Source organism: Equus caballus, chromosome 8 (genome assembly GCF_041296265.1).
Source record: "Equus caballus isolate H_3958 breed thoroughbred chromosome 8, TB-T2T, whole genome shotgun sequence".
NCBI classification, from domain to species: Eukaryota; Metazoa; Chordata; class Mammalia; order Perissodactyla; family Equidae; genus Equus; species Equus caballus.
The window spans coordinates 40,294,058-40,313,571 of record NC_091691.1 but is presented as its reverse complement, the minus strand read 5'-3'; the positions used below and the strand labels follow the sequence as shown (position 1 = coordinate 40,313,571).

General features: G+C 40.1%; 1 protein-coding gene across 6 annotated transcripts in view; it reads right to left on the bottom strand.

Annotated features, from left to right (window-relative positions):
• Positions 1 to 19,514, bottom strand: part of ARHGAP28 (Rho GTPase activating protein 28) — a 188,450-nt gene that overhangs the window by 64,553 nt on the left and 104,383 nt on the right. For all 6 annotated transcript variants that reach the window (XM_005612712.4, XM_023647422.2, XM_070220560.1 and 3 more), the window contains exons 3-4: positions 10,910 to 11,127; positions 757 to 849 (exon numbers count right to left, since the gene is read on the bottom strand). In XM_005612712.4, the coding sequence (XP_005612769.3) occupies positions 757 to 849; positions 10,910 to 11,127 (311 nt within the window). The remainder of the gene's footprint in view (positions 1 to 756; positions 850 to 10,909; positions 11,128 to 19,514) is intronic.

Genomic DNA, 19,514 nt, shown 5'->3' with positions numbered 1-19,514 from the left:
AAGGGAGAGAACCTATTGGAATGTACCATTTTGCTTTGTTCTATCTGGGAAGAAGTTAGGAGAGGGACTATGAGGATAGAAAAACAAAAGGGAAAATAGATTAACCTAAGCTCCACCAAAGGAGAGAAAAAGATGGCTTCAGACAGGAGTACAAGCAGAAACAATGTGAAGAAAGGCTCTGGGCTAACCACAAATAAAGCAAGTTGCTGGGAGCTCTGTCCTCAGGCTCGCCAGACTTTGCCCTCCTCTGGGTGAGTGGGGACAGTGGCTCTGCGGAAAGGCAGGGGATGGGAGGGGCGGGGCACTGGACACCTAGGGTTAAAAGGATGCTCAGAGGCAAGCTGCCCAGGGTTCACCTACACTGGGGAAACTGTAGACAACCTGAGGACTCCTACGGCTCCAACGCACAGACCTGTGACTCCGTGGAACTAACGCTCTTATGAGAATTTTTTTAAATAAAAGAAAAAATGTAAAGGAACTAAAATCTGTCAAAAAGTTATGCCTACAATCATTGGTTTTGTGGGTGTGTATCTGTTTTTATAGAGCGCGCAGTTATTTGTGGATTTAACTATTAAGCTTGGGTTCATTTACTGCTAAATGTTTTCCTACAAATCAATGAGAGGCAGATATATCTGTTGACAGCTGTGGCTGTCCAGCCATCTTAATTATGTGGCACTGTTTTGATGCTGTGCATGACTGTCTTGAAGAAATGGCTCTTTCTTTCAGCCCTTCCCCAGTTCTCCTGCCGTAACTTACCAAGGAACCACTTGTTTTGGTAACTCCTGGTGGCTCTTTTTCCTCCTGAGTGCCATCCAACTGAGAAGAACAGTTGTCACAGGGATCCCCTGGCTAACGAGAGAAATGAAAGTCATCTTTATGGAGGCATATCTTTCCCAGCATGATTGTCGATTCAGTTATGCCTTACTTAGAATCTGTATAAATGTACAGTCCTGTGGAGACATACAGAGTTAATGACTACCTGTGAAATGGTCATAGGACCCACCAATTTGTCCACAATTATATTATTGATCCTCATAAATGGCGTGCACTATAATAGAAATTGGTCTCAGAAACAGACACTGCTAAATGCCTGCCAAAACCCACTTTTCTTTTCCTCTTTAACTTATGAATAAACTTATGATTTTGCTCCAATATGCTGTGTGTCTAACTAAAAAGACTAAGTGTGATCGCGTAATGGTCACATCCAAGGAGACACAAGCGGAATTCTATTTGGCAGAGCATCCAGACAGGCTAATGTTTTCTTGTTAAAGTGGATGGAATCAGCCGGTCGACACTTCTTCTAGAATATGAACATGATGCCTTTGATGCCCAGACATCCTATAAGCATTAAATATTAGCCTGTATGCTGAGTGAAGCTGGAGGGAAACATGAAGTTAGTAGAGCCATGGGAGGCATGCCAGTCATACCAGCCTCAGACTCCTTATGTTGTAAGGAAAATAATGCTCAAATTGTCTAAGTCATGTGGTTGAGCGGTAAAACTACATTACTTAAAATAAGGCTTTATGAGTGTATTTTGCAATGATTTATAAATCAATAGCAAGAATAGTCAGTTTTTTTCAATTATAACATTGGATATACAATAGATTGATTATCTCATGAGCATATATGGCTGAACCAAGTAGTTCATTCCCATTCACTGAACAGTGGAAAAGCTTGGATTTTCACGATGCAGGAAGTGTATTTGGAGACTATTCTGATCATGACGGACTGCACTGCAGGCCTCATGCATATGTTCGAAGACTTTTAGCAGCATTTGTGATACAATGGCATTCCCCAAAATAAGATACAAAATTCTATTTTATGATTGAAGCAACTTTTTGCAAAATTAAACATACGAGATATTAATGAAATAAACTTTTACATGTGATCTTAGAAACTATCTTTCATCTCCCTTTTCCATATTTCCTAGCACTTTTCCTACAAGTGTATGTATTATATTAATACAAAACACACACATCTATTTTGAAGCGGAAACAATGCTAAAGAGGTAGTACAAGAAAACAGGTTAGGATGGAGGACTGAGAGCACACACCACTCCCAATCACTCAGAATTAGAGAAAGTGCATTTGTGTGTGTGTGTGAGAGGAAGGCTGGCCCTGAGCTAACATCTGTGTTAATCTTCCCCTATTTCGTATGCGGGACGCCACCATAGCATGGCTCGATGAGAGGCTCTTGCAACAGCAAATCCAGACTAACTCTAACAATAAAGGGGAGATGAGTGGAAGAGCAGGGGTTATGAGGAATTAACAGTAGGACCGCTCAACTGAAAAATCAATATGGGCTAAATTATAACTACTCACGACAAAAATTGGAATCAGGCTCTACAAAATGATGTAAAAAAATCTACTAGCATGCAGAACAAACAGAAAAAAGACATGGAAAATACGAGACAAGTTAAGAGATATGTGAGTTAAATGGAGATAATGAAATAAAGAAATAATGGGAAGACGATGTTCAGAACTGAAAGGAAAGGAACACTTTTCAGAAACAAAAAGCTGAGTGCGGTTCATGATAAAAAAAAGATTTCATATCCTGATGACAGTTCAGGCCTCCAACAATAAAGATAAAACTAAAAAGCTTCCAGAGATATAAAAATGAGAGCAGGATATAAATAAAGGAATAAGATTTAGAGAGGCATCGGACTTCTCAAAATTAACGCTATATGAAAAAGCACATAGATTAATACTTACAAATTGCTGAAAGAAAGTGATTTAGGGCCTAGCATTTTGACACTCACCAATTTAGGATTTAAGCTTTTTGGATATGAAAATGTAGTATGCAGAGCTATTTGTTGCGAGAATTGCTCAAAGGATAAAGGGTGCGGTCTGCTAAGAAGGTGTAACATTTCGCAACATATGTGATTATGCAAATTAATGCTTTTACTATTCTCCGCAGTCATTCTATTCTGCTGGCCCTCCTCCGCCTCCTGTGAGAGAACAGTCCTTGCTCTCTCATTCTATGAACTGTGGAGCAGTTGAGGGTGTGGCTGGAGTGAAACTTACATGTTCTCCTCCATCTCGGTAAGAGGTTTGCTCTCCGGTTTGGGACCACACCTGCCCCTTGATTAACCTTTAAAAGGTGATAAGACTTTCAAACAGTTGAAATAAAAGGGATCTTGATAAAAGAGAAAAGAAACAAAAGATGCCTAGACCAATCAGGAGAGGCCATGGCGAGGTGTAGGAGTCTCAGTGTGGCAGAAGGCCTAAAACAAGGCGCACTATCGTGCTGCCCTGAGATCTGGTAAAATGGGGAGAGCCATAAGCACTCTCCCCACAAGTTCCTCTCCCACTCTGCTCCCTCAGTGAAGGTCCCAAAGCCAGACAATGCTCCTCATCTACGGGACCAGACAGTCCTCACTTATCCCTGAGTAGTGGGTTCCCTGCCAGCCTGTGGAATTATTTAAACAAGCCGATCACATCCTCCCATGGCAACCAAGGGGCACCTCACCCTCTTTTTTCTTTTTTGAGGAAGATTTGCCCTGAGCTAACTGCTGCCAGTCGTCCTCTTTTTGCTGAGGAAGCCTGGCCCTGAGCTAACATCCATGCCCATCTTCCTCTATTTTATATGTGGGATGCGTACCACAGCATGGTGTGCCAAGCAGTGCCATGTCCGACCCGGGACCCAAACTGGCGAACCCCGGGCCGCCGAGAAGCAGAACGTGCGAACTTAATGAACTTAACCGCTGCGCCACTGGGCTGGCCCCTCACCCTCTTGATACTACAAAGCCTGCCTCCCACAGTCCCTGGTTGCTCACTGTGTTTCCAAGTGCATCCCAGATGTGGCTCTGTGGGATGTGTGGTGTCCTCCCTCCCAGGCCACGAGAATACGTGACTAATAAATCACTGCCAATCTTATCCGTCTGGTGTCAGGGGTCGTGTGCTGAGCCATCCCTTTAGCCCAGGGGTGGGAATCCCCCCCTCACCTACAGGGTGAAGAGAAGGTGAGTCAGGTAGGGTCAGGGGGTAAAAGGCTCATGAAAATCCATCATTTGAAAACACTGACGTGCCCCTTCTCCGGCTGCGGGGCGACGTAGCAGCTGCTGTGAAGGGAAACACCGCAGGCAGTGAGGAAGGAAGCCCTCAGGTCCAGCGTCTTGGCTGGACACAAGGTACATAGGACGCCCCGCCTGAGAGAACAACCTAAACCCTGAGGACACCTGCGGCCAACTCAACAGAAAACGCAAGACCTCCGACCAGGCGGAGTTAGCGCTCCTAGGAAGAATATAATGAAATTAGAAAAAAAATTAGAGAGAGAATCTGCAAAACAGCATTGCTCACAGCCCCAGCAGACCACACTCCACCTCCAGACCTTGACCTACCCTCAGGCAGCAGAGGCACAGCCAGAACACAAACTGACCACATCCAAACTCTCAAGCAGAATTTTGGAAGGGATCATGGGCTGGCCTGTGTTAGGACAATTCTAAGATCCAGGTAAAATATACGTAAGATGAAAATAAACTGTATAGAAACTAAACATCATCATCTTCTCCATCAGATCCAGGACGGCACAGCGATTGTTCTTAGAACAGGAAAGAATCCCTCTTCCTCTACTAGGAAGGAAAAGGAGAGCTAAAGAGAAGGAAACACACTGAAGGGAAACAGGAAAGCCCTCTTGGCGAACGTTCTGCTGCTGGGAGTGCACGTGGATGCATGCGGACGTCAGCACACGGCACCCTGCACGCCTCCTGCTCAGGGCACACCCAGGCTCACGCCAAATGGTACAGATCGTGGCGTGGGTTCATCTCACACAAATAAAGCCTTCTACTGAGATAGCTTCATTGGCACTTAAGCACTCAGATTAGCAGTCTTTGAAAGTCTGTACTAAAACGGCAAGGTGGACTCTGATGCAATGTGTTTACCTCCTGGGCTAGACAGTACACTTTCCCCCACTTACTGCTACAAATCGAAGATGCTGTGGCACTTCTCCCCACAAGATATTTACATTTAGAAAATAAGTGAAATGTCAAAATATTTCCCTTGGTGAGAATTAAATTAATATTGAAAGCTACATGGATAGTAACGAAAAGTTTTCCATTACGCGCTCAGCAAAGAGAACAAAAGTTTAACTGACAACCTTCCCCGCATTTTGATTTCTGGCTGGGGCTGTAGCTACAGCTGTGGTTGTTTTTGTTATTGTGGGTCCAGGGAGGCCATGTGGTTATCTGTGAATGTAACTATTTAATTATTCATTCCTGAGGTTAGCAGTCTCCTTTTTCTTCACTGTTACAAGGTAACTAGGCATTTTTTTCCAAGTTTTCCTGACTGTCTTCAAATAATTTCTTTTTCCAACTTCTTTAATCTCAATTCCCCTTGCTCTATTCACCAGTTGACCATTTCTGGAGGGAACTGCTGACATCCCTTCTTCATCCAGGGTTGCATCCAAAAGAGGAGTTGGGGTACGAGAAAAATCATCTGGCTATTGAGAAAAATGAAAGTGCATTTTTATTCAGGCATATTCTCCCAAAGGTCATTGCGCATTCAGTTATGTGTTGTGCATGATATGAGGACACTCGTACGTCTTTGTGGAGACATATGTAGATGTGACTGCCTGTGCACTGCTCGTGGCACTGAGCCACTTCTCAGCCAATACTTGCTGGGCGCCATGAGAGTACTGCTCTCTGCGAAAGACACTGCCAACCGCCGACCTCAAACTCAGGGGCTTGTCTTCCTTAACAGGATCTTGATTTGTTTTTCAAGAACTTTTTTGCCCAACTTAAAAAAAATAAATATCAATTTCCCAAGCTTCCTTGCAGCTAAGGAGGATCATATAACAGTCTGGACAATAAGTGTGGAATTCTACCAAGTAACATTTCCAGGAAAGTAAGGTCAGAGGGACAGAGTCAGTGGGTACAAGTTTCAAGAACTGCCAGTAACATGGATATGGTGCATAGAATAGCCCAAAAAACTTGGGCAAAGGAATGAAGGCCACTTATGAAAGAGAAAATAGAAGCTGGATCTATGCTATGGAAAAGGAATACCTATCTTCAACTTCTTCTTAAAGAGAGAAAAACAAATCTACATTTGTATAACTCGTGATTTCTTGGGTTCTCTATTCCATGCAGTCAAATGTACACATAAGCGATATAATCATGTTTTTTAAAACAGACCGTATGACTATACTTATACAGTCAATTATAAATCAGTCCCACCTTTAACTAAGTGTTTATCAATTATGAAATTGGAAATAAATTAGATTGACTATTTTGCTCAGTTAAATGCGTTACTGAAAGGAATATTTGATTCATATCTCCTGACTACTGAAACACTGGAATTCCGTTCATGAGGAACAGGACTGTAGAGTTTGTTACGTATCCAGAGGTGGATTTGTTTCTGATATTTAGTCATATAATGGCTCTACTAAAACAAGGGTTAAATATTCTATTCCTTTATGGTAAGAACTCCATTGAAAATTAAGTTTATGGTATATTTAATGAAATCATAAAATTTTATTTGGGCCCATAGAAATAGTCATTTTCCACCTTGCTTGTCCATATTTTCTAAGTTTCCAAAACATTCTGCATTACTATAATAAGGAAAAAAAACCCCACTTTTTGGAAAGGAACAAATGCTCTTGAACAATTAGCACAAGGAAACTGGATCAAGAGAGCAAAGTGCACAAACGCCTTCTCCTGCCTCTGCAAATCACACAAGTGTCAACAGAAATACCTTTTTCATAGAGTAGATCTAGAAACCACTAGACATTTCCATTAGCAGAACAGAAATTGTTGGATGTCCCTGGAAGACAAAAAGCAAGCAAGAATGGTTTGATAAAGGTAGAGGAAAACCTCAGCATGAAAAAATGTACAAGAGAAAAATGTGTGGAAGGTAAATGCTGATCCAGAAAAAGCACACAACCGGAATGAAAATAAAAAGCAGGAAGACATCTCCCAAGTAAGAAGACAATGACCAGAGTAATTGAAGAATGTTTTTCTGAACAAAGAGGCCAGGAGACCTTTCCTCCCTCTAATACTGAACAGCAGGCAGCAGCTAACTGTGATTCCAGCATAAAACCCAAGTGTCCTCTTGGTGGCAGAGTAACACCTGCCTTGGGTGGGAGTGGCTGTCCTAGGATGGGTGTGGCGGTCCTGGACAGAAAGAAAGTTGAATTGTACTTCACTGAGGCCTCTAAAAGGGCATGGACAGGAGTATAAAAAGGGAAGTTACATTTGCCTGAAAAGGAAATAAATTACAATTCTTCAGGACTCTTGTTCCTTTGGCATTGATGCCATATTATTTGTCAAAGTGAAGTGTAACAGTTGACACTGGCACACTTCACCACTCACACAGGCCCAGACTCCTATTCAAGAGAGTTTTTGGGAGAAAACAGGTGTACATAACTGCGTAGGAAATATATAGCCATTACCTATACTAATCAATCAATCACTCAATCTAGTCCTCCATTAACAAATATGAATCAACACCCAAGGATCAAAATCAATTAAACAACAGCAACGTAATGATGTCAAAAATAAGGAAGGCAAAAATAAACAGATGACCCTGAAGGAAGCAGAGAGGCCAAGGCCAAGAAGAGCGCCTTGGGATTTCAGGGTTAATTTACACCCTCAGAGCGCCGAGAGGCCACTGCAGCCAAGAAACCAGCACGGGTCGCCAAAACAAAGGGGCGCTGAGGAAAGGCGAGGCTTTCAAAAACCAACAGTGTGACTGTTAAATTATTAAAAATTAATGAAAGGCAGAAGTATGAATACAGCTATGGCCAAATTACTGATATAAAAAATGAAGGTGAAGGGATATCCGAGAACGCAGAACAAACGCACACACTAACAAAACTTGGAAAACACAAGGGAACACTTAAGAGACCCTGCGCTTCAATCCAGCAACATAGCGGTCACCTTACAGGAGGCCCACAAGGAGATCAGCGAGAGCCGGAGGGAGCAAACACCTGTTTTAAGAGTCGGAAGAAAACATGCAGAACCTGAAGAACGAACCAGCTCTCACGTTCAAGAGTTCACTCAGCAGTGACCAGGAGGAAATGTTTTCAAAGGTCAAACTTAAGGTTCCAACAAGAAAAATAAAATTCAAAAAGCTTCCAAATTTGTACATGAAGGAAGGAGACTGATCTAGACACCGTGCTTCCCCACAGCAACGGTGCCTGAGGAAAGATGATGGACACATCTCTTCGAAATTCTGAAGAAAAACGATTTTGAGCGCAGGATTCTATGTGCAAAAACTTAAGAAAAGAACTAGTATAATCTACATATGTATCTTTTAAATTATTGAATTTATACCTTAACTAGATAAGGATATTGGGTCAGATTCAGATATCTAAGATTAATGCAACATTATCTTATGAAACTTAATGACCTTAAATCTTCATTAAGAAAGTGAAATGGAAACTTCAGGTAACTGTTCTATTCATGTAGGTAAATGATGACAGAAAGAAATAAAAAGTAGGGGAGGATAAAGGAGGGAGACGGAGAGGCAGAGAGAGAGAGAAGGAGGGGGCACACACACTCAAACAGACAGACCAGGACAGACAGACACTCGGAGCAAGAAAACGAGGGAGGCAGGAACTGGTCTTTATGCTGCCCAACTCAAATAGGAGACTGAAAATTTAGGTGCATTCCTAAGAAGCTCCCAAGTCTCTTTACTTGGCAGAAGTAGATGCTAATTTTTTAGGGAAAAAAAATCTGTGAAGATGCTTATTAGGCCTTATACATAGTAAATATACAATTTTTTTTACAAGGCTAGCTTTGCACGGTTTTTTACATTTTTGACAAAGAACAATCTAAATTTTAAGCAGTGTCTACATGGCCAGGCTCTCACTGACTTCCAGATGGCCCATTTCTCAGGACAGCACAAGACCTCTACCTGCAGAACACACAGGCTTTCTGTCACCTGTGACACAACCACTCTCCTTGTCCCCCATTCTCAGTTCACTCTAGAGCTGGCGCTTCAGCTCTAAGAGTGGAGGCGAGAAGGAGAAGGCGGACAGGAGAGGAGCCCCGGAGCCAACCCCCGCCCACCACAAGCACGGCCCCCGCCCTGCCTTTGCTGGAGTTAAACACCAGACAGCTTATTGCGCCTGCGTTCTAGGGAGAAGGACGAGACTCTTCATTTCTTATTACGCAAAGTCCCACCGAGCAAGCGCCCAATTTCTGTTTGCCACCAGGGTCAAAGTGAAAGCAGAGGAAGGAACTCTGTTTCCATGTGACTAGAAGTCCCAAGTTTTAGGAAACCTAAAGAAAGCGAGTTATGCATTTTCCTGAGCAACTGGAGGATTCAGGAGAAGCTACACACCTTTCCTGCTTTGTAGTTTGCTAGGGAAGAGAAAAATCGTGCAGGCCAAATTCTGAGGACTCTCTCAAGATGATCTGGGAGATAACTGAAAAATGACCCAAGGAACTGAAACCAGCAGGGCAAACCTTTTCTTTGATAGGCATCTTGGCCAGGATTCACGTGGCTGCAGCCCTTGCCTCAAGCTGTGGGCGTCGCCTTTACTCAATTGCAGCTATAGAAAATCTTACCTTCCAGAAAGACACAGGTTTCAACTAGGTTAAAAGTTCAAACAACTCAGAACTCAAAATCTGCTTACTTTAGGTATACCATTATATACTGTAGAAGATTCTAGAACTGTGCTGTTCAGTATATTAGCTCCAAGCCATATGTGACTATTTAGATTTAAATAGATTAAGATTAAACAAAATTAACTTTCAGTTCCTTACACTACCTACATTTTAAGTGCTAGCACCGCACTGGGGTACCATATTGTAACTGGGGCTACCATATTGGAGAGCACAGAAATAATCATTTCCACCATCATAGAAAGTTCTAAAGGACTGTTATTCCACGACCTTTATGTTATTAGCGCAAACACAAAAGTTAACTTGGTATATGTGAGCTGCCCCAGCAACTCCCCAATGTCATTAATATGTCTAAGAGAAGATATGACTTACAGGCAACCGAAAGAAACTCAAACTGGAGACTGTCTTCAACCATGCTTGCTAGCTAATATCCTTGAAGTTTCCATTTGCGTCATTGTTGACATTACAATTAAAGAGATGAGAAACCTAAATCAGAGTGATTAACTAACTTGTCCCAGGCAACTTTATCCGTAACTGCAGCAGAATATCATTTCCTTTTTTCTGTATAGTAATGACGCCCAAAGTTCCAGGAAGCTTATCCACGTAAAGCCTAATATAGGACCTTGCACAGAGAATGCATCCAGTAAGCATTTGTTGCATCAATGATGCGATTATTGCAATGATGCAATGAATGAACGAATGAATGAGTTGTAAGGCAGAGCTAGCAGTTAAACAAACAGAAACAGGAGAACATGAGTAATAACCTCAGAAGCAAAATTGTGGTCAAGGAGCTGCGAAGGGTAAGCTGGAATTTCAACCAGCCATTTCTCAGAAAACATGTGATCCTTCTCTTATGGTTTTTGAGTCATTCTCTTGCCCACTTAATTAATGCTGGGATCTCTCACTTTTTACCATTTTAATTTATTTGAACATAAAGACTACCCTACCCACTCTCCCTCCACCACATTTAGAACAAACCATCCGGACTTGCTTATAATACTACGGCCCACTCCTCCGGGACTCCTTTGCCTGTCCACAGTTCCATTCAGCACTTACACTTAAGTAAAGGCTCTGCGGACCCTATCCACAAAGACTTGCTCCAATACCAAAGATGTTATTCTCCAGCTACAACAAAGAAGGGAATAAATTTAGTGTTGAGGGAGATTGCCATATGGGAGATAAGGAAGGATCACTTAAGTGTCATATTTGTAAAATTGCACACTGAGCTGTCTGCTTTAGTTTTCTCTAAAACCTAGAGGGTAACCAGCCTTTGCTGACGTTACTGCCACATCCCCTCCCCCTCCCCCACAATCAAATGAAACCTTGGGAGCCATGTTCATTACTCACAGGAGATTCGCTGACTCCAAAGATGTCTCTGACATCCCTGACAGATTGCTTGTTCTTTTTTCTCATGGTCTGAGTGTAAGTATTATATCTCTTTTTCACTGCAGCTGCTTGGGTTCGGGTCAGTGTAGAGAGCAAGGCTTTCCCATCCTCCTCTTCATCACCGGAGATCAGGGTTGATAAACCCACATCTTGCAACCACTCTGCCTCAAGTTCTCCTTCTGTAAAATAACATTACCAAGAAAAGCTTAGAACATTCTCTACAGGAATGGGGGACATCTGTATCTGTAGGTCTGTGCGTATCAGTGAACAAGAAATATCAGTAAACAATACACTAAGATTGTTCTTTTTTCCTTGAGGGTATTATGTTAAGTGAAATAAGCCAGATGGAGAAGGACAATCTCTGTATGACTCCACTCATATGTGGAAGTTAAACACGTAGACAAAGAGAACAGATTAGTGGTTAGCAGAAGAAAGGGGGGGTAGGGGGTGGGCACAAAGGGTGAAGGGGTTCACCTACAACATGACTGACAAACAATAATGTACAACTGAAATTTCACAGGGTTGTAAACTATTATAATCTCAATAAAAATTAAGAAAAGGTTGTCCTTTTCCCCACAGTAATTATGGGAAAGGCCTATAAGAATGAATGAAAAGTCTATATTATATTTTTTAAATAAGTCAAATTTTAAAGTATTTTCTAGTAAAGTTAATTGACAAATTTGGTAAGGTAGTTTCCCTTGCCAGAGTTAAGTATAAGCCATATCTTTACTACCGATTTCAAAAAATTATAAAATATGAATATGTAAACTAAAACCATAATAGAAAAAGAGTGGTTTAATGGTACAACAAAAGGATTTTTAAACCCCTCAAAAGCAAGTTCAAATCCCAATGCCACCATTTACTAGCTGAAGAACTTTATAAAATTTTAGGATATCTCTAGGCCGCAGTGTACTCTTGGCAAAATAGAATTAGTAATAACAAAAGTATGAGGTGGCCACGAGCATGGCTGTATCAATGTATTGGTGACAGACAGCAAAGAATCTGGAGCAGTAGTGCTCAACAGATATTCCTTATTCTGAAGATTAGGTAATCTTTCCTGTTTTCAGAAGGCAATTAAAAAACTTATAATTCATTGTAATGAAAATCAATCACTAACGTAAATTAGATGTGCAGAATCACAAAGAATTAAGAATAACAACATCTTATAACAGAAAATCCACTGCACATACATTTCTTGGGAACTATGCTAAACGGCATGGTCTGAATGAGGTTTGTTTGAAGACCGGGTTAGACTCATTTGTAAACAGCCTGTCAAACATCAGTGTGGGAGTCTCCGACTTTGCCTACACTGTTGCATCATTGGTCCCGGAACAAAGCCGTCTAAGACGCTTTACAGGCTCAATGTCTTAGCCACGTGACACTTTTATTTGCTATCTGTTTTCATTATTCATTTGCTTTAGGAGTTGTCCCTTTAACAGAAAACGCAAAAGTAAGCTTAGCAGCCCTAATCTAAAATAATAAACCTTTTAAATTAGTAAGTTATGACTTTGAAGTCTTCCTTTACTTAAGTCTTAGATAAGATTTTTCACTCCTGAAGACAAAATTTACAAATACAGACATACCTCAAAGATATTGCGGGCTTGGTTCCAGACCACCATAATAAAGCAAATAGCACAATAGAGCAAGTCACGTGAGTTTTTTGGTTCCCAGTGCACACAAAACCCACATTTATGATTTTATATATAGAAAACCCTTAAGAATCCACTAAAAAACTTTTAGAAATAATAAATGAAAACGGTCAAGTTGCAGGATACAAAACCAACATACAAAAATCAGTTGTGTTTCTCTACACTAACAATGAAGTAGCTGAAAGAGAAATCAAGAATACGATCCCATTTACAATTGCAACAAAAGGAATAAAATACCTAGGAATAAACTTAACCAAAAGGTCAAAGATCTGTACACAGAAAACTATAAAACATTGTCCAAAGAAACTGAAGAAGATACAAAGAAATGGAAAGATATTCCATGCTCTTGGATTGGAAGAATTAACATCGTTAGAATGTCCATACTTCTTTTTTTTTTTTTTTTTAAAGATTTTATTTTTTCCTTTTTCTCCCCAAAGCCCCCCGGTACATAGTTGTGTATTCTTCGTTGTGGGTTCCTCTAGTTGTGGCATGTGGGATGCTGCCTCAGCGTGGTCTGACGAGCAGTGCCATGTCCGCGCCCAGGATTCGAACCGACGAAACACTGGGCCGCCTGCAGCAGAGCGCGCGAACTTAACCACTCGGCCACGGGGCCAGCCCCAGAATGTCCATACTTCTTAAAGCAATCTACAGATTCAACGCAATCCCTATCAAAGTTCCAACATTTTTCACAGAAATGGAACAAAGAATCCTAAAATTTATATGGAACAACAAAAGACCCCAAATAGCCAAAGGATTCCTGAGAAAAAAGAACAAAGTTGGAGGTATCACACTCCCTGATTTCAAAATACACTACAAAGCTATAGTAACCAAAACAGCATGGTTCTGGCACAAAAAGAGACACACAGATCAATGGAACAGAATCGAGAGCCCAGAAATAAACCCACATATGTATGGACAGCTAATTTCCAACGAGGGAGCCAAGAACGTACAATGGAGAAAGGAAAGTCTCTTCAATAAATGGTGTTGGGAAAACTGGGCAGCCACATGCAAAAGAATGAGGTAGACCGTTATCTTACACCATGCACAAAAATCAACTCAAAATGGATTAAAGACTTGAATGTAAGACCTGAAACCATGAAACTTCTAGAAGAAAACATAGGCAGCACGCTCTTCGACATCAGTCTTAGCAGCATATTTTCAAGTACCATGTCTGACCAGGCAAGGGAAACAAAAGAAAAAATAAACAAATGGGACTTCATCAAACTAAAAAGCTTCTGCACAGCAAAGGAAACCGTCAACAAAACGAAAAGACAACCTAACAATTGGGAGAAGATATTTGCAAACCATATATCCGATAACGGGTTAAAATCCAAAATACACAAAGCACTCATATGTCTCAACAACAAAAAACCCAACAAACCAATTAAAACATGGGCAAAAGATCTGAACAGAGATTTCTCCATAGAAGATACACGGATGGCCAACAGGCACGTGAAAAGATGCTCAACATCACTATCAGGGAAATGCAAATCAAAACTACAATGAGCTATCACATCACTCTGGTCAGAATGGCTATAATCAAGAAGACAGGAAACAACAAGTGTTGGAGAGGATGTGGAGAGAAGGGAGCCCTCGTACACTGCTGGTGGGAGTGTAAACTGATGCAGCCACTATGGAAAGCAGTATGGAGCATCCTCAGAAAATTAAGAATAGATCTACCATACGATCCAGCTACCCCACTGCTGGGTATTTATCCAAAGAACTTGAAAACACAAAGGCATAAAGATACATGCACCCCTATGTTCATTGCAGCATTATTCACGATAGCAAAGACTTGGAAGCAACCTAGGTGCCCATCAAGGGACGAATGGATAAAGAAGATGTGGTATTTATACACAATGGAATGCTATTCAGCCATAAGAAATGATGAAATCCGGCCATTTGTGACAACATGGATGGACCTTGAGGGTATAATGCTGAGTGAAATAAGTCAGAGGGAGAAAGTCAAATACCACATGATCTCACTCATAAGTAGAAGATAAAAATAATGACAAACAATCACAAAGCAACAGAGATTGGATTGGTGGTTACCAGAGGGGAAGCGGGGAAAGGTGGAGGGCGAAAGGGGTGATAGGGCACACGTGTGTGTGGATGGATTGTAATTACTCTTTGGGTGGTGTTCCTAGTGTAATCTACACAGAAATCAAAATATAACAATGTACACCCGAAATTTATATAATGTTATAAACAATGTCACTGCAATAAAAAAAACAAATAATGCTAAAAAAAAAGTAAGCAAACTTACTTAAGGTATGAGAAATAGAAAGTAATAAATAATTTAAAAGAAAAACTGGAAAGTGAATTAAAAAATTAAAACCCCTATGAAAAATGTTTTTAAAAAGATAAAATGCATTAAAAAATAAAGTAAAATCAAACGTTAAAAAAGCTATGTTTATACTATACTGTAGTATATTAAGTGTGCAACCGCATTATATCTAAAATAACAATGTATATACCTTAATTAAAAGATGCTAAAAATATGCTAACCATCATCTGAGGCTTCAGTGAGTCATAATCTTTTGGCTGGGGGAGGGTCTTGTAAAAAATGCAGTATCTTGGAAGCACAATAAAACAAAGTACCATAAAATGAGGCGTGCCTGTAAAGTTTAACATGAAAGTTTTAAAAATTGGATTTTGGGGGAGCCAGCCCAGTGGCATAGTGGTGAAGTTCATGCTCCACTTTGGCAGCCCGGGGTTCGAGGGTTTGGGTCCTGGGCTCAGACCTATGCACCGCTCATCAAGCCAAGCTTCAGTGGCGTTCCACATACAAAATAGAGGACTTGGCACAGATATTAGCTTAGGGACAGTCTTCCTCGAGCAAAAAGAGGAAGATTGGCAACAGATGTTGGCTCAGGGCCAATCTTCTTCAACAACAATCAAGACTTTCCCCCTTCCTTTCTCTCTCCTGCCGCGACGCTGGCCCAGTGTCCCTCACCTGAACGGCTGCAGTTCCCTCCCAGAAGTTCTTCCCATCCCCAACTCGCCTTCCAATCCATTCCCAGACTGTAAATAAATTAGTCCTTTCAAAATGCAATATAAACCCATTACCCCTTTCTAAAATAATGCAACAATTTTTCCTTGCTCTTATGATTAAGAATAAAACCTTTACATGGCCCACAAGATACGAAGCTGCTTACCCTTCTGGCCACAACTTGTAGCACGTTCTCTTCACTCTCTCTTCCGTAGCAATACTAGCCTGCTTTGGGTTCCTCATAAGCTTCCTGCTTTATTTTGTTACAAGGCCTTTGGACATGCCAGTCCTTCTATCTGAATCCCTAATTATCAGCCATTGAATCATTCAGTTCTCAGTTTATACATTCCTTCCTCAATGAAGTCTTCTTTTCCTGAACCCCGCAGAAAGGTCAGGTCCTACTGCTACTTATCCCAATACTGTTGTATTTCTTTTTCCTTCAAATAATTTTTCCCAAAATAATATATCTAGTTATATTATTTGATTAATTACTTTCTCTCCCACTAGATTACAAATTCCATTAGAGAAGAAAACATTTTTGTTTTTGCTTATACCCCTAACACCACCATCTTGCACAGTGCCTTCACAGAGTGGGGATGCATATTTTTTAATTATTAACTAATTAAATTTCAGTTGAAATATATAATTAAGAAATTTCTATGTCATAAAATGATGAATACAAAACATCAACTTTTAAAAATGAGTAGCTATCATATGTACCATTCCATACTGAAAATCTACCACCTTAGTGAGTTTGTTGGGGAAACATATCAAAAAGGGAATAAAATCTTCCAGTAAAGGTAAAGTAGCTTGTGTAGAAATAACAGTCCGCGTACAACAATTATGGACTCTGAACTAAGTACGGAAACTAACCACTTTGACGGTAACAGAGAGGAACCAAGTGCAGGTAGGAAGTGACAAACAATTTAATTTTGATAAAAGGAAATGTACTAGGTGAGATTCACATTTATACAACTTTTCACCCGAGGTCATTGTCCAATCCCTACAGTACAGGGTGGCAAGAACCCAAACTGAAAGCCCTGCAGGGTCTGACTTATTGGAAGGGTCGGAGGACAGAGTATGGGACTGCCAGAACAGCTGGAGAGTGAGGGACACATTCCTGTTAGGAGGAGCCACACAGGAGAAAGCTGCGTATAAACTCCGACCAAACCCTTGCATAAACTTTGAACTAAAAAGCTTTATGAGAGACTCCAAGTATCCCATTGAAAACAGCAGTGACCAAAGTTACAGATGCTGCAGAGAGCAGGGAAGACAGAGTTGGGAGTGTGAGTCCAGCCAAGTTCACTGCTAGAACGGAACTTAACTCCCTTTAGAGGAAGACAATGGAATACAGAGTCTCTGAATATATCAATAATGCTACAATACTACTATATCAATGTTACAATAAAAAATAAAACAAACAAAGGACTAATTTATCAAGAGAAAAGGTAGTCAGTAATGACTCTGAGATGACTCTGATGTATGACAAGGTCTTTAAGCACCTATTATATCTATGCTCAAGGACTTACAGGAACAGATACTCATGATAAGTGAACAGAGAATCTCAGCAAACAAATGAAAAGTATGACTAAAAGAAACTAAAAGAAGTAAAATGCAAATTATAGAACTGGAAATTAAAATATAGTAAATGAAAATTTGCTGGAAGGGCTTAACAGCACAAAAAAAGAGGAAAGATTGGCAGCAGCTGTTAGCTCAGGGCAAATCTTCCTCAGCAAATAAATAAAAACAAATAAATAAATATATAAGAAGTACACACACACAATGCTGTATTGATGCATGTATAACATATGTAGATGTTATACCTATGGTGATAGTACAAAGTGCTGGACAGGAAAGGAAATGGAATTATACTGCTGCAAGATTCTTACATTTTATATGAAGTATAATAGTTACTCTAAGTAAACTGTGATAAATAAAGGATGAATATTATAATACCTAAACAGTCACTAAAAAGAAAAGAATCAAAGTAGTATAGCTAACATGTGAACAGAGAAATTATAAAGAAATACGAAAAAAGAGACAGATAGGTAGAGAGTAAAGAGATGGAAGAAGAAATACCCTGCAGAGATTAACCTTCAGAAAGCCAGAGCAACCACATTAACTTTAGACAAAGCCAACTTCAAAACAAGGAGTATTACTAGAAGCATGGAGGAGCATCATTTTTAACAACAAAAATCAATAAAATGGGCCAATTCAATAAGGAGGAATAACAATCATAAATTTAGGTGCACCTAATAACAGAATTTCAAAATACAAAAAGCAAAAACTGAAAGATTCAAAGGGGAAAAGAGACAAATCCACAATCATACTTGGAGATTTTAACAACCTTCTCTCAGTAATTGATAGAAAAATTAGACAAAAATTAGTAAGGACACAATAGATGTGATCAAATGTACAAACTGCCTCAATCTGATGGGAATTTACAGAGTAGCACAGCAGCCAACAGTGGCAGCACACATCCTTTTTACGTGCACTGGAGCCTTGACTAAGACAGAGCATATGCTGGCCATAAAACAAGTCTAAATAAATCCCAGAGAGTGAAACTTACAGACTATGTTACCTAACCATGACACAGTTAACTTAGAAACCAGTGACAATGAGACGTCTAGAAAATCCCCAAATATTTGGAAATTTAAAAATGCAGAAGAAAAACGAGAAAATACCTAAAACTGAATGATAATGAAAATATGATATATCAAGATTTGTGGGACAGAGTAAAAGCAGTGCTTCAGGGAGCCGTTCATATTCGAACAGATAAAAGATTTAAAATCAATGGTTTAGGTCTCCACATTAAGAAAGCAGAAAAAGCAAGAAAATTAAACACAAAAAAAGTAGACAAAGAAGTACAGATCTTATTCATCTTTTCAAGGAACCAAAATTCTAGAAAAGCATGTAACAAAATTCAACATCTATTCACAATATTCCCAGAAAACTAGGAATCCATGGCCCTCTGATAAAGAGCATCTATGAAAAATTTACAGTTACCACCACATTTAATAGGGAATATTGAACCTTTTCCTTACAAAATTGGAATATGGCAAAAAAAATGCGCTGTTGCCACTTCTATTCAACTTATATTGGAGGCCCTAGCCAGTACCATAAGGCAAGATAAAGAAATAAAAGCATAAAAATCAGACAAGAAAAAGTAAAACTGTCTCTATTCACAAATGACCTCTTTGTTTACATGGGACATCCTAAGAAATCTAGAAGCTGTCTGGAAAAGCTGTCCTAGAAAAGGAATTTAGGGAGGTAATGGGATATAAGGTCAAGGTATAAAAGTCAATTGTATTTCTATATACTAGCTGCAAATAATTGAAAAATGAGAGAAAGAAAGAATGAGAGAGAAAGAGAAATACTCAACTAAAAGACCCCATTAAGAATACGAATAGGTAAGCCACAGACAGTGAGAATATATTCACAATATACATATCTGACAAAAGCCTTTTATCCAAAATATATAAAGAACTCATACAACTCATTAACAAAAATACAGTTTTTAAAAATAGTCCAAGGACCGGCCTGGTGGCCTAGTGGTTGCATTCAATGCGCTCCACTTTGGTGGTGCGGGTTTGCAGGTTCAGACCCCAGGCACAGACCTACACCATTCATCAGCCATGCTGTGGCAGCAGCCCACATATAAAATGGAGGAAGACTGGCACAGATGTTGGCTTGGGGCTAATCTTCCTCCAGCAAAAAAAGAGGAAGATTGGCAACAGATGTTAGCTCAGAGCAAATCTTCCTCCCTTCCCCCACCAAAAAAAGTCCCAAAGATTTCACAAAGCAAGATATATGAGTGGACAATAAGCACAGAAAAAAATGTTCAACATCTTTAGTCATCAGTGAAATGTAATGACAACCACAATGAGATACTGCCACACATCCAGTAGAATTGTTCATTCACAAG